The sequence below is a fragment of the Babylonia areolata genome, chromosome 23 (genome assembly GCF_041734735.1).
Source record: "Babylonia areolata isolate BAREFJ2019XMU chromosome 23, ASM4173473v1, whole genome shotgun sequence".
Taxonomy (NCBI): domain Eukaryota; kingdom Metazoa; phylum Mollusca; class Gastropoda; order Neogastropoda; family Buccinidae; genus Babylonia; species Babylonia areolata.
This window is the reverse complement of record NC_134898.1, coordinates 8,952,519-8,975,018: the sequence shown is the minus strand read 5'-3', so window position 1 is coordinate 8,975,018 and position 22,500 is coordinate 8,952,519. Positions and strand designations below refer to the sequence as shown.

Sequence of the window (22,500 nt, the reverse complement as noted above, 5' to 3'; positions counted from 1 at the left end):
CTGTCTCAGTCGTTCCCACTCTCTTTCTCTCCATTCCCCCAACCTCCCCCCCCCCCCCCCCCCATCTCTATCCTCTTCTGTCTGCCTTCCCACCGCACCCCCCACACCCCCTTCTCTCTCCGCCGAGAGACTTTTTTTTTATCAGATGTGTTGTGGCAGTCAGCTGTGTGAGAGGTTCCACAGTGTTGACACTGGCAGTCACACTGATATTTACTAAATACTGTTGTCGTCCTGTGCCGTGTGGGGGCTTGGGCCGTATATGAATAACTCATCTGAATCCAAGTGTGGGTGTGTGTGTGTCTGTCTGTTTGTGTGTATGTCTATTTTTCTGTCTGTCTGTCTATCTCTTCCCTCTTTCCTCCTTTATCCCTCTACTGCCTCTCTCTCTCTCTATTTTATCTTTCCCTCTACTTCCCTTCTTTCCCTCCCTGTTATTTTCTGTTCTCTCATCTCTGTCTAACCCTCTCTCTATCTCATATCCTACTCTCTCTTTCTCCCTCTCTCTGTCTTTCTCTGATTTCTCTCCCCCCCCCCCCCCCCCCATCTTTCTATGTCTTTTCTCTTGTTTCACCCTTCTCCATCATTTCATCCTTCTTCTGCCCCCCCCCCTCCCCCCCGCTCTCTCCTCCCCTCCCTGCCCTTCCAGTCTCTCCATTCTCTGCCCTCCATCCCTCTCTCCCTCCATCCCTCTCCCTCTCTCCCTCACTCCGTGGCTGCTCATTTGTCATCACCATTGACCCCCCCCCCCCCCTCCCCACATGATAGATGTTTCTAGATAGCTCATTTTCTTGTCCCTTTCCTCCTGGCTCTCTACTCGGAAGGATCACTACACCACTGTATTCCCTGTGTGACTGGTGAGACAGGGCCATTCATCTTGGACCTCTCGCCCATCCCCCCTTGCCCCACACTCATCCCTCCCCTCCACCCCTCATTCCATCCCCCCTCCCCAACCTAACCCCCACCCCTCATTCCATGCCCCCCCCCCTCCCCAACCTAACCCCCACCCCTCATTCCACCCCCCCTCCCCAACCTAACACCCACCTCTCATTCCATCCCCCCTTCCCAACCTAACACCCACCCCTCATTCCATGCCCCCCCCTCCCCAACCTGACCCCCACCCCTCATTCCACCCCCCCCTCCCCAACCTAACACCCACCCCTCATTCCATCCCCCCTCCCCACCCCTCATTCCATGCCCCCCCTCCCCAACCTAACACCCACCCCTCATTCCATGCCCCCCTCCCTCCCCAACCTGACCCCCACCCCTCATTCCATGCCCCCCTCCCTCCCCAACCTGACCCCCACCCCTCATTCCACCCCCCCTCCCCAACCTAACACCCACCTCTCATTCCATCCCCCCTTCCCAACCTAACACCCACCCCTCATTCCATGCCCCCCCCTCCCCAACCTGACCCCCACCCCTCATTCCACCCCCCCCTCCCCAACCTAACACCCACCCCTCATTCCATCCCCCCTCCCCACCCCTCATTCCATGCCCCCCCTCCCCAACCTAACACCCACCCCTCATTCCATGCCCCCCTCCCTCCCCAACCTGACCCCCACCCCTCATTCCATGCCCCCCCTCCCTCCCCAACCTGACCCCCACCCCTCATTCCATGCCCCCCCCTCCCCAACCTGACCCCCACCCCTCATTCCATCCCCCCTCCCCAACCTGACCCCCACCCCTCATTCCACCCCCCACTCCCCAACCTGACCCCCACCCCTCATTCCATGCCCCCCCCCACTCCCCAACCTGACCCCACCCCTCATTCCATGCCCCCCTCCCTCCCCAACCTGACCCCCACCCCTCATTCCATGCCCCCCCTCCCCAACCTAACACCCACCCCTCATTCCATGCCCCCCTCCCTCCCCAACCTGACCCCCACCCCTCATTCCATGCCCCCCCTCCCTCCCCAACCTGACCCCCACCCCTCATTCCATGCCCCCCCTCCCCAACCTGACCCCCACCCCTCATTCCATGCCCCCCCCTCCCCAACCTGACCCCCACCCCTCATTCCATCCCTCCCTCCCCAACCTAACACCCACCCCTCATTCCATCCCTCCCTCCCCAACCTAACACCCACCCCTCATTCCCTCCCTCCCTCCCCAACCTAACACCCACCCCTCATTCCCTCCCTCCCTCCCCAACCTAACACCCACCCCTCATTCCATCCCCCCCCTCCCCAACCTAACACCCACCCCTCATTCCATCCTCCCTCCCCAACCTAACACCCACCCCTCATTCCATCCTCCCTCCCCAACCTAACACCCACCCCTCATCCCATGCCCCCCTCCCTCCCCAACCTAACACCCACCCCTCATTCCATCCCTCCCTCCCCAACCTGACACCCACCCCTCATTCCATGCCCCCCCTCCCCATCCTAACACCCACCCCTCATTCCATCCCTCCCTCCCCAACCTGATCCCCACCCCTCATTCCATCCCTCCCTCCCCAACCTGACACCCACCCCTCATTCCATGCCCCCCTCCCTCCCCAACCTAACACCCACCCCTCATTCCATCCCCCCCTCCCCAACCTAACACCCACCCCTCATTCCCCCCCCCTCCCCAACCTGATCCCCACCCCTCATTCCATCCCCCCTTCCCCAACCTAACCCCCACCCCTCATTCCCCCCCCCCTCCCCAACCTAGCCCCCACCCCTCATTCCATGCCCCCCTCCCTCCCCAACCTAACACCCACCCCTCATTCCATCCTTCCCTTACCTTGCCGCACCCCCCAGCCCCTCCCCCTAACCCCCCCCCCCCCCCCACCCGACTCTTTAGAAGGGTGGTGGTGGTGTGTGGTGGTGAGTGTTGGTGAGCACTGCAGCGTGAGTGAGTGAAGTGAGGTTTTGCTCCGTGGTGTCTTATTAGTGAGTGGGTCGTGGCCTGGTCTTCAGGTCTGTGGTCGGGCCCCGCCGCGCCGTGCGCTTTTCCACCTCACTTATCTCCCCTGCTTGTCTTCTGGCATCTCCACCCGCGGAGTGTGGCTTCTGCATCCCTGCCTCCCCGCCCTTTTCCCTGCCCCTTGTCCGTCCGTCCGTCCGTCTGTCTGTCTGTCTCTCTCTGTCTGTCTGTCTGTGTCTCTCTCTGTTCTTTCTTCCCCCCGCCCCCCCCCCCCCCCCCTCTCCCCCCTCTCTCTTTCTGTCTCAGGCGCGCGCATACACACATCTACGCACAATAACACACATACATACATACATACATACTGTTCTGTTTTGTTCTGTTTTGATTTCATTGACTTTTTATGCCGGCTAAAGTTTAATTGACAATGAAAGTTCTGATTCTGCAGAACAGAAAGACCGACCCACTAAACCTGATTCCCCCCCTACACACAGACACACACAGACACACAGACACACACACACAGACACACACACACACACACACACGCACGCACGCACGCACGCACGCACGCAGACACACAGACACACACACACTCTCTCTCTCACTCACTCACTCACTCACGCATACACTTTAATCCCAACACAGGACTTCAGAACAAAGAACACACGCCATAGTTCACGGAACCCCCACCTCCTTCCCCCTAACAGCTACAACTGACCTGCTCGTGAAAAAAACCAGACAAAATTAACGCCCCCTTCCACAGTCCATCACACACACACACACGCGCGCGCGCGCGCGCAGTGGAAACCCAGGCTCTTTGTTTTAGTTGACGAAATACAAATGGTTGGCACAGTTCTGAGATATATACACAAGTATGCTTGCCCCAAAATACCCTGCTGTGCAATAAAGACTAAGTTTCACGATAGTAGTGTTTTGGGTTGGTTTGTTTTTTCGGGAGGAGGGGGGATGCTTAGGTGAGTCTGTGGGATAAGGTTCTTTGTTCAAAGTGTGTGTGTGTGTGTGTGTGTGTGTGTGTGTGTGTGTGTGTGTGTGTGTGTGTGTGTGTGTGTGTGATGGATACAGAATTGTACCAACCGTCGATGCAGCGCAGTGGTTAGTGTCATGGAATGGCAACTGGGAGGTCTAAGTTCGAATCTGTATGAGCCATGAACATTACTATGGAATTTCCGATTACCAGTCAGCCAGTATCTACTGCTATGGGGAATCTGCCCTAGATCGGGAGACTGGGGCCACAAATTCAAAAGTCATTCACTGCATGGATGCATCAAAAGTCCAGGTCAACTCTGCAGCATCTCTCGGGCCTGACTGATTCCGCGGAGGAATACTGCGAGAGGAGGCGAAGAAAACGATCCTTTCTCATGGTGGGTGACCAAACTGATATCCTTAGTGGCATCGCATCGTCTTGTGTTTATCCTATAGAATATATTACAATAAAAACAACAACCAATGGTTCCATGTTCTGTGGCACTCTTTTCCGTACTTTCGTGGTAACCTCAATTTTTATACTCTGTCCACATGCTTCATGTTAATTCGTGTCACGAAGTTTTCGCATGTTGACGTATATGGAACGTGGCGGAGATCTCCATTCGATATCGTGGAACGTGGCGGAGATCTCCATTCCATACCATGGAACGTGGCGGAGATCTCCATTCCATATCGTGGAACGTGGCGGAGATCTCCATTCCATACCATGGAACGTGGCGGAGATCTCCATTCCATATCGTGGAACGTGGCGGAGATCTCCATTCCATATCGTGGAACGTGGTGGAGATCTCCATTCCATATCGTGGAACGTGGCGGAGATCTCCATTCATATCATGGAACGTGGCGGAGATCTCCATTCCATATCGTGGAACGTGGCGGAGATCTCCATTCCATATCGTGGAACGTGGCGGAGATCTCCATTCATATCATGGAACGTGGCGGAGATCTCCATTCCATATCGTGGAACGTGGCGGAGATCTCCATTCCATATCATGGAACGTGGTGGAGATCTCCATTCCATATCGTGGAACGTGGTGGAGATCTCCATTCATATCATGGAACTTAGCGGAGATCTCCATTCCATATCATGGAACGTGGCGGAGATCTCCATTCCATATCGCGGAACGTGGCGGAGATCTCCATTCCATATCGCGGAACGTGGCGGAGAACGTGGCGGAGATCTCCATTCCATATCGCGGAACGTGGCGGAGATCTCCATTCCATACCATGGAACGTGGCGGAGATCTCCATTCCATATCGTGGAACGTGGCGGAGATCTCCATTCCATATCGTGGAACGTTCAAACCATTCTGGGTTCTACAGGGCTCACTGGGTCAGGTCCCCTGCACGCTGAGTAAGAACAGGTATCAACGTAGTGACCCACCAGCGGCTTGTGCAGGGTCATCTACAGCGCATGGCCTCAGAGCGACACGACATCATGACCTGCAGACTGCTGACACTGTGACTGTGACAGTGAATGCAGATGGTGGTGTGCAACAGGGGGCTGGTCAAGAGGGACCCATACCACTGATAAAGAATACTGGGTCAGAGAAGAAGAGAGAAAAGAAGTATTCATGCAAGCACATGTGTTTCTAGAACTCTCTCTCTGCCTATCAGTCTCTGTCTGTCTGTCTGTCTGTCTCTCTTCTCCTCCCACCGCCGTTTTCGTCTTTTCTCCGTACCCTACCTCTCTCACACATCAACTCCATGCAGAGGGAAAAAAAAAAAAAAAAAAAAAAAAAAACGCGAAGTAGGTGTTTTAGATATATATATATATATATATATATATATATATATATATATATATATATATATATATATATATACATTTCTTTTTTTAACTGAAAAAGCTTACGTCCTAATGCAGAACTGTATTAAACAGTCATCAGAATCTTGTGATAACGATGTTTATATAAATAAAATTTTCAAAAGCGCGGACACAGACTCAGAAATTCTCTCTCTCTCTCACACACACACACACACACACACACACACACACACACACACACACACACACACACACAAAATAAACGAACACGCGGGCGGGCGCTCGAGCACACAGAGATACCGAAGACCGTGAAAGAGGGAAGAGGGAGAGAGAGGCATACAGATACAGAGACAGGGACAGGGACAGGACAGGGACGAGCAGACAGTGGACAGCAGGGCAGGTAGTGAGGGTCAGTGTCGGTCAGTCAGGGGGTAGGGAAATGAGTGGCCACCTTTTTTTCCTCTCTCTCTCCCTCTCTCTCTCTCTCTCTCTCTCTTTGTGTGTGTTGGGCAATGAGAAAAAAGAGGGGCCTACATTGAGTCAGTTTTCTGTGCGAGATAAGAGAGACAGGGGGACAGACTGCAGGTGAGGTCTGTTAGGGGGCGGGTTGTGGGGGAATGGGTGGGAGGGGAGGAGGCAGGTAGGGGGGGTGGAGGCAATCAGAGCTTCAGGTAGGATGGGGTGCGAGAGGTGCTTGACGAATGTCAGCTTGGAAGGGAAGAGTAGGGGGGTGGGGGAAGCATGGGGGGCGGGAGGGGGGTGAGGGGGATCTGTTGTAAGAAGGAGGGAACGAGGGAAGGTTGGGGGCGGGGGAGGGTTAGCACAGAAATAAGACAGTTGTAATTCAAACATTTGTGGTAGTGGGAGGGAAGGAAGGAAGAAAGGGAAGGAGAAATGGAAGGAGATGGGGTGTGGGGTGTTAGGAGAGGTAGGTGGCAGAGGGCTGCACAGAAGGGTACTGAGCAGGGTGTGTAATGGTGAGGGAGGGGTGGTGGGGAGTGGGTACCTGGGCCGCATTAGGTCCATTACCTGAAGGAAGAACAGTGGCAGTAGGAAGAGAGAGAGGTGGGGAGAGGTGGAGAGTCAGTGTGTGGAGTATCAGAAAGGCCCCGGGCCCCAATTCCCCCATCACCACCACCCCCACACAGCTCAACCTGTACGTAGCGCACGTGCGGCAGGCAAACAGGAGCCGGGGGTGCATGGGAGTGAATGGTGAGGAGGAGGGGACTGTACACTTCTCACTCCACACAAACTGACTGACTTTGCCAAAAACCGCAAACCCTCTCTCTGTGTACAGGAGTGGTATGGCCCGGGAGGTGGTGGAGGAGGTGGTGGTGGTGGTGGTGGTGAGACTGTGAGAGAGAGTAGTGGTGGTGGTGGAGGAGAGTAGGGGAAAGAGGAAGAGAATGAGGAGGGAGAGGGAACATTGTTCTCCGTTCCTTTCAGTCTACCTTAGGGAGGTGAGGTTTTGACTCCCCTTCTTACCTTAGTCTCTCACTCAACACACAGTGCCGTGTCGACATGAACTGGTTTCTTCTCCCTCTCTCCCCCTCTCTCTCTCTCCTCTCTCTCCTCTCTCTCGCTCAGTACAACACGTAGTACAGGGAACCGAGAGAAGGGGGTAGGTACCGTAGGTACGTAGGTCTGTTGTAGTGTTAGTGTAGGTAGGGGAGCATGTCACTGTGCTTTTGTTTCATCATTGCTCCTGGCCAGTTGTGTGAACACGTCAGTGCGGCAGGAAGGAGAGCTGGCAGCGTCTTCATCTGTCTGTGATGGCTGGTTTCTGTGAATGTGTGTGGATCGGTCACGTTGATGTGACACTGAGACATTAACAAAGGTTTGAGGTTTTTATTACCAACGTGTGTATAGCTGTAGTCCTGTGAGGAACTCAGTGATTGTTCTCCGTGAAATGGTCTCCTCAACTGGTATCGGGACGAGCAATGTGGAGTCTCACCTGCTCAAGGAATACGAGCGAAAAGAAAAGTGTCTTCCCTTAACAAAACTTATGAAAATATTGCAATACGTTCCCTGCTGTGCGAACGAGCTGGAATGTTACGATCAGATTGCCACCACTGTCTTCGTTCGTTGTAGTCACTTCAGTTTGATTAGTTGGACTTTTTTGGCAAAGTTTTTTTATTTTAAAGAAAAAAGAAAAACAAGCACGATTCCGTGTGTCAGACAGAATAATGACTGTCAACGAAAAATGAGAACATAGTGTATATTACGACATGACTAAATGTAACACTTTCTTGTTGTCCTGTCCAATTGATTGTATTTTAATTGTGACCTTTTCAAAAAAACAAAATAGTTTAAACCAGCATGGTGTGTACCCCCCACTGATCAGTCCGCCAAATGAACTGTTCTCTTTCCTCATTTCCAGGCAGTTCAGTCAGTTGGCTGCAGCGGAAGAGAGAGGCCAGGTTCGCAAATTAAACTGTCGGTGAGGAGTTGATTAAAAACTTTCTACAAGACAAATGCGAAGGCTGTTGGAGGAGAATGATTGGGGTTTTCCACACCCAGAGATTTGGAAGAGAAACAAATTGTTTTTTTCTTCCACAGTGTCGTCCATTAATGCCGACAAACTGAAAACATGACTTGTAGTAGGAAAATTAGTATGCTACTGAAACGGCTGAATTGCTGAAACGAACACTGTAGTGGATTTATGTTTATTGATGTCATACGTTTTAAGAGTATATGGTTAAAGTATAGAATAATGGTATGAAGTGACAAGTTTTTCACACATGGATATTGCACTGACAGCTTACAATCCTGTGCACAGACTCAGTAATTGTTAATTGAATGTGATGATTCAGCTGCTGAATGTGGCACCGAAGTTCTGGATGCTTCAGCAAACGTTCAGAGTGTGAGGTGTGGCGTTCAACTGAAGGGCCTGTTCCCTGAGTGTTGTGGTGGTCAGTGGCTGTGTGTTGTGGTGGGTGTGGACAGAGGCGTGGTGGTGTGTGTTGTGGTCATCAGTGCCCTGAGTGAGTGACCATTCTTCAGTGGATGATTTAGGTCTGCATCCAGCGAGACATGATCATGGATGAAATCATCAGGAAATCGCTGGTGAGAGTCTGTCTTCCTTTTGCTGTTTGTCTGTCTTCCTTTTGCTATTTGTATCCGTCTGCTTCTCTATGTCTGGCTCTCTGTGTGTCTACCTACCCTACATGTCTGTCTGTCTGTCTGTCTGCCTGTCTGTTTATCTGTCTGTCCGTCTGAACCTATCTGTTTTTCTCTGTCTGTATCCGACTGTTTCTCTCTCTATCTTCCTGTCTGCCTATCTGTCTCTGGGCCTATTTCTCCTCCCCGCGCGCGCGCGTGTATGTGTGTGTGTGTGTGTGTGTGTGTGTGTGTGTTTCCTCTGTCTCTATCTGTCTCTGTCGCTCTTTGCGTCTTTGTTTCTCTGAACCATAAACACACAGTCACACTCCGAGAGAGGAAAAGAGGTGGGATGGTGGTAACAGACACACAAAGAAGCTCTTTCCTCTGTACGTGTGTATGTGTGTGTGTGTGTGTGGATGTTAGTGTGTTAGTGTGTGTGCGCGCGCGCTGTCCGGTTCTCTCTCTCTCTCCTTACTGTTCAGTTCCCCATCAGCACAGCGTTCCTGTACACGCTGGTTTGACGTCACGTGGTTCTAACACTTCAGATTGTGTATAGTTGGAACTGTGTGCACCAGAAAATAATATTCTTAGTACTGCACACCTCTACAACTGAACCTCTTTGAACAGCATGCTCCCGCGTCACTGGTCGGGTGGCATGTGGAAGTGAGGGCGCTCCGTAATCCACGGTCCTCGGCACTTTGCTGGTGTCACCCCATCGTCTGTCGACAGGTCAGAGGTCCCTCTCCGCTGTTTGCCGCCAGTTTATCTCATTTGGGTTGTAACTGTACACGCCAGAGATCCTGGGATTGGAGATCCTGTTTTCCATGTTTGAGTTCGTTGGGTACAGAAATAAGACTTACCCTGTCAGCAGACACAATGTACAGCTCCGGAAACGGAATGTGGGTGCCTGTATGACAAGTCCTAGTCCTAACATGTCATCAGCAGAAGACAGACAAGTGTGCAAGCGGAAGATGCAGCATAGAGAAGCAGAGGACGAAATGGTGTGGGTTTCTGTCCCTCCCCCTCCCAGTCTCTCTCTCTGTCCTCTCTGTATGTATGTATGTTTGTATATATGTATGTATCTATGTCCACGCCCCTCCCACCACCCCCGCACCTTTCCATCTTCATTAATTGGGAGATGTCCCGATAATTGGTATCTAAACAGCACGGGGCTGGGGGAGTCGTCGTGCTTGGTACGAGTTCCATGTCCATGCTCTGTTTGTCTGTCTGTCTGTCTGTCTGTCTGTCTGTCTGTCTCTCTCTCTCACACACACACACACACACACACACACACACACACACACACACACACACACAGAGAGTTTCCCTGTGTCTCTGTCTATATCTCGCTCTGTCTCTCGCTCTCTCTGTTTCTCTCATTGTCTCTAGAGGTCTTTCACATACGCACAACACACTCCCTCTCCCTCCCTCTTGCAACCCCTGCCTCCCTCCCTCTCCCTCTCTCTTTCAGCCCCTACCTTCCTCCCTCTCTCTTTTAGCCCCTACCTTCCTCCCTCTCCCTCTCTCTTTCAGCCCCTACCTTCCTCCCTCTCTCTTTCAGCCCCTACCTTCCTCCCTCTCTCTTTCAGCCCCTACCTTCCTCCCTCTCCCTCTCTCAGCCCCTACCTTCCTCCCTCTCTCTTTCAGCCCCTACCTTCCTCCCTCTCTCTTTCAGCCCCTACCTTCCTCCCTCTCCCTCTCTCAGCCCCTACCTTCCTCCCTCTCAAATTCAGCCCCTATCTTCCTCCCTCTCCCTCTCTCTTTCAGCCCCTACCTTCCTCCCTCTCCCTCTCTCAGCCCCTACCTTCCTCCCTGTCTCTCTCAGCCCCTACCTTCCTCCCTCTCTCTTTCAGCCCCTACCTTCCTCCCTCTCTCTTTCAGCCCCTACCTTCCTCCCTCTCCCTCTCTCAGCCCCTACCTCCCTCCCTCTCTCTTCCCTCTGTCTCCCCCTCTCTGTGTGCTTTATTTCAAGACATGTGTTGCAAATGACGTCATGTTAACTGCGACCCAACTAGTGTCCGCCAGTCCTGAACTGGCAGTAAGGCCAGTTTATACCCATTTCTTCTCAGCGATGCGTCTTTTAACCTTTGCCGCTTTTAATTCGTTTTTAATATCGCCATACCAAGTGCTGACCGACCAACCTTCACCTTACAGCAGGTGACGGGGGCATGCCTGTCAAGGACTTCACGCAAGGTACTGTCCAGCTTGTCTACTGTAGACATAGGGGACACACTGTCAAACAAGTCCTGCCTGAAGGCCTCTTTGTTCATAGATTGAACGTAACGGGTCTCTTTGTGCACAGGTGATGGCGAAGGAGCATCTATACAAAGGTCACACACTACACAAAAATGATCAGAACTAAGCTCCAGTGTCACTGAAGTAGATATGTTGTCATGAGGCCTATAAATAACCTAGTCTAAAATATGACCACGTACGTGAGTTGCTTGAGAAACTGACTAAAACCAAACAGTTCAAGGATAACATTCATGTAACGTGCCATGTAAAAAGTATATTGTATAGCACTTACAGCAGTTTTCTGGATAGCATCCATTATTATCATCATGACGACACTGCTTTAACCCCTCGTCTGCTGCTGACATGTATGCTCGTCAGTGAAGGGCTGTCACCTCACTGAGATCAGACGGAGCTTACAGGTCAGGATATCAGTGAAGGGTTGTCACCTCACTGAGATCAGACAGAGCTTACAGGTCAGGATATCAGTGAAGGGCTGTCACCTCACTGAGATCAGACAGAGCTTACAGGTCAGGATATCAGTGAAGGGTTGTCACCTCACTAAGATAACACAGAGCTTACTGGTCAGGATGTCAGTGAAGGGCTGTCACCTCACTAACACAGAGCTTACTGGTCAGGGTGTCAGTGAAGGGCTGTCATCTCACTGAGATAACACAGAGCTTACAGGTCAGGATGTCAGTGAAGGGCTGTCACCTCACTGAGATAACACAGAGCTTACAGGTCAGGATGTCAGTGAAGGGCTGTCACCTCACTAATATATCACAGAGCTTACTGGTCAGGATGTCAGTGAAGGGCTGTCACCTCACTAATATAACACAGAGCTTACTGGTCAGGATGTCAGTGAAGTGCTGTCATCTCACTAATGTATCACAGAGCTTACTGGTCAGGATGTCAGTGAAGTGCTGTCATCTCACTAATGTATCACAGAGCTTACTGGTCAGGATGTCAGTGAAGGGCTGTCATCTCACTAATGTATCACAGAGCTTACAGGTCAGGATGTCAGTGAAGGGCTGTCACCTCACTAATGTATCACAGAGCTTACAGGTCAGGATGTCAATGAAGGGCTGTCACCTCACTAATATATCACAGAGCTTACTAGTCAGGATGTCAGTGAAGGGCTGTCACCTCACTGAGATAACACAGAGCTTACTGGTCAGGATGTCAGTGAAGGGCTGTCACCTCACCAATATAACACAGAGCTTACTGGTCAGGATGTCAGTGAAGGGCTGTCACCTCACTAAGATACACAGAGCTTACTGGTCAGGGTGTCAGTGAAGGGCTGTCACCTCACTAAGATAACACAGAGCTTACTGGTCAGGATGTCAGTGAAGGGCTGTCACTTCACTGAGATAACACAGAACTTACTGGTCAGGATGTCAGTGAAGGGCTGTCACCTCACTAAGATAACACAGAGCTTACTGGTCAGGGTGTCAGTGAAGGGCTGTCACTTCACTGAGATAACACAGAACTTACTGGTCAGGGTGTCAGTGAAGGGCTGTCACTTCACTGAGATAACACAGAACTTACTGGTCAGGGTGTCAGTGAAGGGCTGTCACCTCACTAACACAGAACTTACTGGTCAGGATGTCAGTGAAGGGCTGTCACTTCACTGAGATAACACAGAACTTACTGGTCAGGGTGTCAGTGAAGGGCTGTCACTTCACTGAGATAACACAGAACTTACTGGTCAGGATGCCAGTCAACACTTTTTATTCAAATGTCTTCCCCTTTGGATTGCATTACATGTGTTGAGCAAAACCAGTTACACCAAAGACACGCACACAAACAGTAGGAAATGCCATTAAATCTTGTGTTACAGTGATCCCATTTCACCAAGATTCAGCAGTTAAGGGGTTAAAGACGGGTGGTTCTCATTATGTCAACCACAGTTATGCTTTCATTTCTTCAAGGGTGCGTGCGTTAAACCATACGGACTCGTCCGTACACGCTGCTCCACACCTGCAAATAAAAGCCACTACTAACAGAGAATGTGGAGTCTGATTTCTCGTAGGCCTACTGCTTCCACAGAGCGGAAATATTTAGCAGATGTCTGGCTACACTCTCTCGTAAACCCCACCACTCGCGCTTTGGCTGGTCAGGCCTTGAGAAGTGTGTCTGTGTGGTGTGGTTTTCATTGTTGAATGTTGTGTGAAGGTATTGTATTGTATTGTATTGTATTACTCTTTTGTCACAACATATTTCTCAGTGTGAAATTCGGGCTGCTCGTCCTAGGGAGAGCGCGTCGCTGCACTGAAAACGCCACCCCTTTTTTTAAAATTCTGCTTGTAATTTCATTTGTTTTCTTATCGAAATAGATTTTTGTACAGAATTTTGCCAAGGACAACCCTTTTGTTACCGTGGGTTCTTTTACGTGCGCTAAGTGCGTGCTGCACACGGGATCACAGTTTATCGTCTCATCCGAATGACTAGCGTCTAGACCACCACATAGGTCCAGTGGAGGGGGAGAAAATACTGGCGACTGTGGGATTCGAACCAGTGTGTTCAGTTTCTCTCTCTTCCTAGGCAGACGCGTTACCACTAGGCCAACACTCTGCTGTTGTTTTGGTTATAATGTTTGTATGGGTATTGTTTTGGTTATAATGTTTGTATGGGTATTGTTTTGGTTATAATGTTTGTATGGGTATTGTTTTTGGTTATAATGTTTGTATGGGTATTGTTTTGGTTATAATGTTTGTATGGGTATTGTTTTGGTTATAATGTTTGTATGGGTATTGTTTTTGGTTATAATGTTTGTATGGGTATTGTTTTGGTTATAATGTTTGTATGGGTATTGTTTTGGTTATAATGTTTGTACGGGTATTGTTTTGGTTATAATGTTTGTATGGGTATTGTTTTGGTTATAATGTTTGTATGGGTATTGTTTTTGGTTATAATGTTTGTATGGGTATTGTTTTGGTTATAATGTTTGTATGGGTATTGTTTTGGTTATAATGTTTGTACGGGTATTGTTTTGGTTATAATGTTTGTATGGGTATTGTTTTGGTTATAATGTTTGTATGGGTATTGTTTTTGGTTATAATGTTTGTATGGGTATTGTTTTGGTTATAATGTTTGTATGGGTATTGTTTTGGTTATAATGTTTGTATGGGTATTGTTTTGGTTATAATGTTTGTATGGGTATTGTTTTTTGGTTATAATGTTTGTATGGGTATTGTTTTGGTTATAATGTTTGTACGGGTATTGTTTTGGTTATAATGTTTGTACGGGTATTGCCCTGGTTATTATATGTGTGTATGTATTGTTTGGTTATTTTGTTTGTGTGGGCTTTGTTTTGATTATTACTTTTGTGCGGGTATTGCCTTGGTTACTGTGCTTATGAGGGTATTGTTTTGGTTATTATGTCAATGTTAGTTCAGTTTAGGTGCCCTGGAATGGAGCCGACAACCTTCAGAATAGCGGTTCGGTGCTCAACCACGTCACACATGCTGTAGAAAGAAGGGGAAAATAGAAACAAAAAACCTAGGTTTTTGTCAGTGTGTTTTTGCTATCTCACCCCTCACCGATCTCCAACGGCAGTACTTTGATCTGATTTGTTCCCCATTTGTCTTTCCTGAATGGATCCAGTGTGTGGAATGGTATCCATACGTGTGTTGGAGACGTCTGCCACACAGCTCTTTATATCTGTATATCTGTCTGTCTGTCTCCCTGCCTGTATGTGTGCGTTTCTGTCTGTCTGTCTCTCAGTGAGTGCGAATGTGTTTCTTCTTCTTCTTCTTCTTCTTCTTCTTCTTCTTCTTCTTCTTCTTCTTCTTGTCTGTTCATCTCCTTTCATATCAAAACATACTGCTCGTTACTTTTTTCCTCCTCCCGCTTTTACTCTCCCTCCCTCTCTCTGTCTTCTTGTGTGTGTGTGTGGGGGGGGGGGGAGTGTGTGTGTGTTTTCGTTTGTGTGTGTGTGTGTGTGTGTGTGTGTGTGTGTGTGTGTAATTGTTGTTTTTATTTGCCCTAGAGTTGGGTGGGAAAAGCATGTCAACTGTTTATCTCATTTCCCTGGTAAAGTAAAATTATGTTTCGTTTCGTTTTGTCACGCTGCTTCTCTGTCTCTCTCTGTACCTCTCTGTCTATCTCTGTCTCTCTCTGTACCTCTCTGTCTCTCTCTGTACCTCTCTGTCTCTCTCTGTACCTCTCTGTCTATCTCTGTCTCTCTGTGTGTCTCTCCCTCTCTTTCTCTGTCTCTCTTTCTGTCCGTATTTGCCTCTGTGTCTGTTTCTTTCCATCACCATTCCTCTGTCTGTTTCTCTATATCTGCTTGTGTCTTTCTGTCTGCCTGTCTCTCTCTCCCCCTCTCTCACCTCCCCCCCCCCATCCTCTTTCTCTCTCTCCGAGTGGACAAGAAAAGTCCAAACTCTCTTTCCCTTCCCCCCCTCTCTATATGCGTCCACCTCTCTCCCTTTTCTTTCTCTCTCCTTCTCCCCCCACCCCCTCACCCCATCTCTCTCTGAGTAGACAAGAAAAAAACAAGCTCTCTTTCCCTTCCTACCCCCTCTCTCTTTGTGCCTCTCCCTCTCTCCCCCCCAGCCCCCCCTATGTGCCTACTTAGAGAAATAGCGACAGCGTGAATTGAATATAATTATGATATGTTATCTGTATTTATTATTGCACCCCCCACACCCCACCTCCCCGTTGGTCACCCCCCACTTCCCAGCCTCTTTAAAACCGATCACACCATCACCGCGTGTTGCCGGCTGCCATTGTTTCAATCTGCTTTACCCAGATTCCAAATCGATGCGGACTGTGTGCGAGTGTGCGTGTGCGTGCATGTGGGCGTGCGTGCGCGAATGTGTATGACACCGAGAAAGGGTAAGAGAGAGTGTATGTCATTCTCTCTCTCTCATTTCTCTCCAGCCCTCTCTCTAGCTTTCTCCGCCTCGCTCACTTCACCTCCCTGCCCACTCCCTCTCCCTAACTAATCCAAAATTTGTTAGCACTGTGCAGAAGAGAACCGGAGGCTGACAGATAGAGAAACAGGGACAGAGACACGGACAGAGAGAGACAGAAATAGACAGACACACAGAAAAACAGGCACGGAGAGAGAGAGAGAGAGAGAGAGAGAGAGAGAGAGATGGTTTTCGCATGGCTGAAGGTGTGTCCCGTCTGTACCTGGCCTGATCTTTGCAGAGAGCGTGACCAGGGGGGAGTAAGTCAGTGCCATGTGGTATCACTTGAGGCCTGTCTTCTCCGCTTGTTGTTTGGCACAGTGACGGCCCCTTATGTACCGTTACCATGCTCCTGCCACTGCTGAGGCTGCTGTTTGGATTCCGCTCTCTCTCTCTCTCTCTCTCTCTCTCTCTCTCTCTCTCTCTCTCTCTCTCTCTGTGATGTGTGCGCCTGCGCGCGCGCGTTTTTTATTTGTTTTTGGTTGTTTTTTGTTTGTTTGTTTCGTTGGTTGATTGGTTGGTTGGTTGGTTGGTTGTTGTTTTTTTTAAAGCTCAAGAGAGAGAGCGCTTGTGTGTATCTTAGTGTCTTCTGTTTGTCTTTGTCTGAATGTCTGCCTGTTTGTTTTTCAGTATGTATCTTCCTTTCTATACCTCTGTCTGTCTTACTGTCTGTCTCTTTCTCTCACTCTCTCTCTGCCTCTCTCCCTCCCCTTCTCTCTCTTCCTTTCTCTAGCTCTCACTCTTTCTCCCCCCCTTTTCTCTCTCTCTCTCTCTCCCTCTCCCTTTCCCTCCCCCCTCTCCCCCTCCCGTTCCCCCGCCCCCCTCTCTCTCCCTCTCTCTCCCTCAAGGTCGAAGAGATGAATGAGTGGACAGGTGTTGAGCTGAGACAGAAAAAAGAAGTGGTTGAGAAAGAACTCGATACCGGACAGACAGACAGAGGTAGGAAAGAGAGGATGGGAAGAACATGTGAGAGGTGAAGGAGAGAGAGAGAGGGGGGGGGGGACTAAGGGAAAGGGAGAGAGGGGGAATAGCAATAGGTTGAACGCCGCGCCAGTTGGCAAAATAGCATATTCACAGGGCTTTGTTTTTCCAGACACGCATATCTATACCACAACTGTTCAACGCCCACGTTCAGCGAGAGAAAAAGTAGTGATGTCAGAGCTGAGAGAGACGGGGGTGGTGGGGTTGGGTTTGTTTGACTGACTGGCTGGATGACTGACATACTGATTGATTGACTCCGTAATGCACTGACCTATCGACTTATCAACATTCTTGTATGCCTATGCGTCATGGACAACTAAAATGAAGAAGGGCATACAGGCCACAAAAGATGAAATGCTTCCAAAAACTCCTCGACATCCCCTACAGAGATCACGTCTCCAAAGAGAAAGTAAGAAACAGGGTCAGGCAGACCATCGGATCCTTTGAAGATGTAACCACAGTGAAGAGACATAAAGTGAAGTGCTAAGGCACGAGGGCATGTCTCACAATCAGCAGGGCTTGCCAAGACAATCCTACGAGGCACAGTGGCAAGGTAGGGGAAGGAGAAGCAGACGGAAAATGAAATGGAAGGACAATATCCCAGAATGCACAGGCCTGAGACTGTACGACGTCGTGAGAAAGGAACAGGGATGGAACTGGCTGCCAGGTCATCAGTGGTGCCTCTGCTGTCGGAGACAAAGGGAAAGAAGAAGACCGAGTGAGAGGTTGAATTATCGAGATTTTGTCAGGTTAATGGATTCGATTCATTTTCTTTGGCGAAACTGGTGGGCTGACTTGTCTAGTTGGAAGACCTACATGTTTATCTACTGACAATGAATAGCGTTATTGATTTGCAAACTGACATATAGGTGGTTTGATCTGACTGACTGGCGTATTTATTAACTGGCTGACAAATAAACCGGCAAGCTGGTTGATTCCAAGAGCTTCATTCATTTACTCATTCATTTGTTCATTCATTTATTCATTCATTCATCCATGGAACTGAAAACTGGAATTCCTTGAGGAAGCCGAAATACCTTCCTTCGGAGCAAAACAGAACAATTAAACAACAAAATGGGTCGAAAATTAACATGTACTCTGTTTTCCACAACCAACTAGTCATCTGCTGTGTGCAGTGGAAGCGTTCAACAACGCTAGCCATTAACTATGTAGGGGTGGGTGGGGAGAGTGGACAGCGGGCATTTTGGATGGGGGTTAAGGATGGGAGCCAACAAATAACAAAATGGATTTCATGAAGCGTTGAGAATAAAGCTAGATTTCGAGGTGTCATTATCATATTTTGGTTGGATAAGTTTTCTATCTCGTGTCACTCAAGGGAGAGCAATTCGTATTGTTCGGTCATACGCGATGTTTAAACGTGCAAATCTATCGCCAGTTTGCATATGACCATGCCACTCTTGCTAACTGCAACCAATAAAGCATTGTCATAAACACTTTTTTTTTTAACTGCCATATCTTACATCGTGATTGCCCCACATAAATGCAAAATCGTAAGACGACGAACATTGGAAGCGGGAGAGAGAAAGATAGAGATGGCGAATATCCCCTTGTACCATTGTGAAAAAAGATCAGTGGGGTCTGAAGTATGAAGAGCAATGTTACATTCAGTGTATGTTACATTTTGTGTACTTATCAGTTGTGTCATTGATAAGCTGATCAAACGTAATGCAGTCCCGAGAGGCAGAAGTACAAATAGAGAGTGGTGACTGATCTGTAAGCTTGCTTTGACATAATATCACTGAGGTGAGAACCTTTAAAGATGAGCACACTCACAGCAACAGTCAAGGGGTTAAAACACACACCTGTCATGACACTGGAACCCTCCCCAGGCCCACGTACCCTATACCTAACATAGCAGATTTCGGGGAGAGAGAGGGTCTCATTTTTTTTCACCCCAAGAGTAGCGAGCCAACACATGGAGAAATGACATACCAGGCACGTGGAAAAAAAAAAAGTTGGGAGAGAGTGAGAGAGGTTAAAACGCACCTACCCAGATCTCGTCAGGTGTAAAACGGTGTTTTGAAGTGGCAGCCAGATTCCAGAGCCCCCAACGGGCCTCCTGCCCCGATACCTGACATGGCAAATTGCGGGGGGAGGGAGCTCTTTCCACAGGCGGCAACGCTTCATTAAGTCTCTACTTTTATCTGGCGGCTTTCCCTTCACTTTGTATGGGGGCTTGAAAGTTATATCGGCTTGTGCTGTTCAACGTTTTCACTGCAGACATAGGACTGAGTTGGTTATAGAGCTTATCTGTTGATTTTCGACCAATTTTCATCAACTGATGAAAACATTTTGTTTTGTTGACAAGTATGGTTTTAGTGCAAATCTATCCTGCCAAATCCCCCTCCCACTAAAAATATATTTGTTTTATTACCAATAATTCGTGTGTTGCATTCACGTGTCTCACACTGAAGTAATAATCCTTGAGCGTATAAATGATGGGGCATGATGAACTGCTTTCAGTGGGTCCAGATAGTGTCAGATGTAAGTTGTTTGATATACACATTTTAAGTGCAGATAGACAGAGGACTGAGGTGGTTATGGAAAGCAGATAAGGCGTGAGTCTCGACCACTTTGTGTTGTGTTCTTCAGCCATGGCTTGGGTATCCTGGGCAGTTTAAATTGAATTGATTTTATTATAATTATCTATTTAGTTTTGGCAGAGGGGCAGTGGTTGCTGGAGAGAGCTGTGTGAGGGCTTGCTGACTGATCCAGCTGGTTTGTTTCTGAGGAAAATTTTACAGACATAGAAAACGGTGGACTAGGAATACCTGAATTGAATAATTTCATCAAGGCTCTCAAGTTGAGTTGGATAAGAAAAATAAAAAACTCAAAACATAATGGAAAAATATAATTACCCTATTGCATCCTGAAATTCAAGATATTGATAGATATGGACCAAATTATTTTACTCGTTATGAGAAAAATGTGTTTTGGAAGGAATCTTTAATGCCTTTAAAGATTTTGCAAACACGATTTGGCCACAAAATGAAGCACAAATGTTGGTCGAACCAATATTTTATAACAAATTTGTTTTGAATAATCTTGAGCAAAATAAAAGGGAATGGATATGAGAGGGCATCTGTAATGTTGCAGATCTTTATAAAGAAAACGGTAACCTTATGTCATATGTGGAATTTAAAGAAAAAGTATAACATAACCACAAATTTCCTTTCCTGTGCAGGTTTATTGAAAGTGATCAAAACTGTCTTGCTAAAATCAAGCATACAAATAGAGAGTGATATGAGAATGCAGTTCCCCGCCTTTTTGACTGAACTATATTCAGTACAAAAAGGTAGCCATAAATACTATTATCAATTGGGTCTGGGAAAAGACCTTCCTAATTTTTGTCAGGTATGGAATAGTAAATGCCAGGGAGACATCAACTGGAAAATAGTTCTGAAGAAGATACAAAAAATAAAAGAAGTTAAATTAAAGTGGTTTCAGATCAGATTAGTTCATGTGATTCTAGCCACAAATATAGTTTTGAAGAATATGGGTGTAGAAACTGAAGATACTTGTACTTTTTGCAAGCGAGAAAAAGAAAATATATAGCTTTTTTTTTTTGAACTGCGAATGGGTGCACTCCTTCTGGCTACAATTTGAAGGAACTCTGAATGAGAAATGTCTTCACCTCACAGAGTTCAAAGTCGGTGAAACATTTATACTCTTTGGTTATTTGGAAAAATTCAGATCGGATGATGTCTTTGATCTGATTATTGAACTTACAAAAATTTTCATATGCAAATGTAAAATGAATAAATGCATACAATTTTTGAATCTTTTTTTTATTTTATTATTATTTAAAAACATGATGTTATGTTAAAAAGTATATTGCTGTAATCATTCGGAATATAACAAATTTACCAATAGTTGGTTCTTCTGTACACCACTGTTTGATGATGTGCATGTTTAACATGGCTAAAAACTATCGTATCTGAATCTATAATGTTCTTGTATTCAGCTGAATACAAGATATCACAGTAATATGGTGTATGGTGTATTAATGTAACATACCCCCACTTTTTTCTCTTCTTTTTTTTCATCCCTTGTGCTAATCACCTTGTTCCCATGTGCAGACGTGTAACACGAGCTTGCATGTGTGTATGTATATGTATCTGTGTCATTGTAAGTCTGTGTGACTTCATGTATGTCTTGACTTAGTTTTGTGTGTAAGCGTCCAGTTGAAAAAGAAAAAAAAAACATCTTTGTACATTACATCAGTATGAATGTATGATATTATGATGTAAAACTATCAAAAAAGAACAAAACAAAAATTTACAGACACCATGCTGCTCCTTAACAACAAGCACATGAGAAAGAAACAGACAGACTACTTACAGACAGATAGACAAATCAGGCATGCTGACAGTCAAGTTTATCGGGCATATAGATAGAGAGATTAATCTGTTTCTTTGTCAGAGAACGGGGAGGGACAAACAAACTGGAGGTGAAAAGCACATGTGGAGGTGGAGAACAGTTTTGGGGGGATGGGGTGAGGGGGGAGAGAAAGGGAGGAAAGGAGAGGGATGGGCAAGAGGAGTTGCATTTTTCACGCCCAGAGAGCAGCTAGCCAACAAATGGAAAAATGATATACCATGCACGCAGAAAAAAGGGAAGGGAGAGTGAGAGAGCTCGGGGTTAAAAAAGCACCTGCCCAGACCTAAACACTATCAGGTGTAAAACGATTTTTTGAAGTGGCAGCCAGATTCCAGAGTCCCCAACGGGCCTCCTGCCCCGATACCTGACATGGCAAATTGCGGGGGGAGGGAGCTCTTTCCACAGGCGGCAACGCTTCATTAAGTCCCTACTTTTATCTGGCGGCTTTCCCTTCACTTTGTATGGGGGTTTGAAAGTTACATCGGCTTGTGCTGTTCAAAGCCTTCTCTGCAAATAGGTGTTGTCTTCTTCAGCCCTGGTCTGGGCATTCAGGGCAGTGTAGTTAATTTATATATGTATCTCTGTCGGATGGGTAATGTTGAGGGACAGAGCTGTGTATGAAATTGCTATTTGATCCAGCAGGTTTACTTGTGAGGAAGAAAATGACATCATGCTGCTCCTTATAAAAACACTGAAGGAAAAAGACAGACAGACATAGACAAAGAGAGGTTACTTTAAACAGAGAGGGAGATTGGACAGACAGGCTATAACAATATTTTTGCGCATGTAGAGAGAGACGTATTTTTTTCCCAGAGACCAAATAGAGAAAGAGACACTCAAAATTTGAGCTGAAAAGCACATGTGGAGGTGGAAAGAGACTGTTTTGTCAGAGAGAGAGAGGGAGGGCCGCATCCCCCCCCCCCCCCAAGAGCAACGAGCCAGCACATGGAGAATGATATACCATGCACACTGAGAAAGAGAAGGGAGAGCTCGGGGTTAAAAAAAAAGCACCTGCCCAGACCTAAACATCATCTGGTACCCAACGGTGTTTTGAAGTGGCAGCCAGATTCCAGAGTCCCCAACGGGCCTCCTGCCCCGATACCTGACATGGCAAATTGCGGGGGGAGGGAGCTCTTTCCACAGGCGGCAACGCTTCATTAAGTCCCTACTTTTATCTGGCGGCTTTCCCTTCACTTTGCATGGGGGTTTAAAAGTTACATCGGCAGGTGTTTCCTTTTTTCCAAAC

General features: G+C 47.7%; 1 protein-coding gene across 10 annotated transcripts in view; it reads left to right on the top strand.

The window, feature by feature from the left end:
- Positions 1 to 22,500, top strand: part of LOC143297734 (neuron navigator 2-like) — a 487,523-nt gene that overhangs the window by 269,030 nt on the left and 195,993 nt on the right. Inside the window, exon 1 of one of the 10 annotated variants that reach the window (XM_076610181.1) lies at positions 7,753 to 8,685. The exons of the other annotated variants lie outside the window; for them this stretch is intronic. Within the exon in view, the coding sequence (XP_076466296.1) occupies positions 8,653 to 8,685 (33 nt within the window). The 5' untranslated portion in view covers positions 7,753 to 8,652. Of the gene's footprint in view, positions 1 to 7,752; positions 8,686 to 22,500 lie in introns of those variants that run through there. 10 annotated transcript variants of the gene reach the window in all.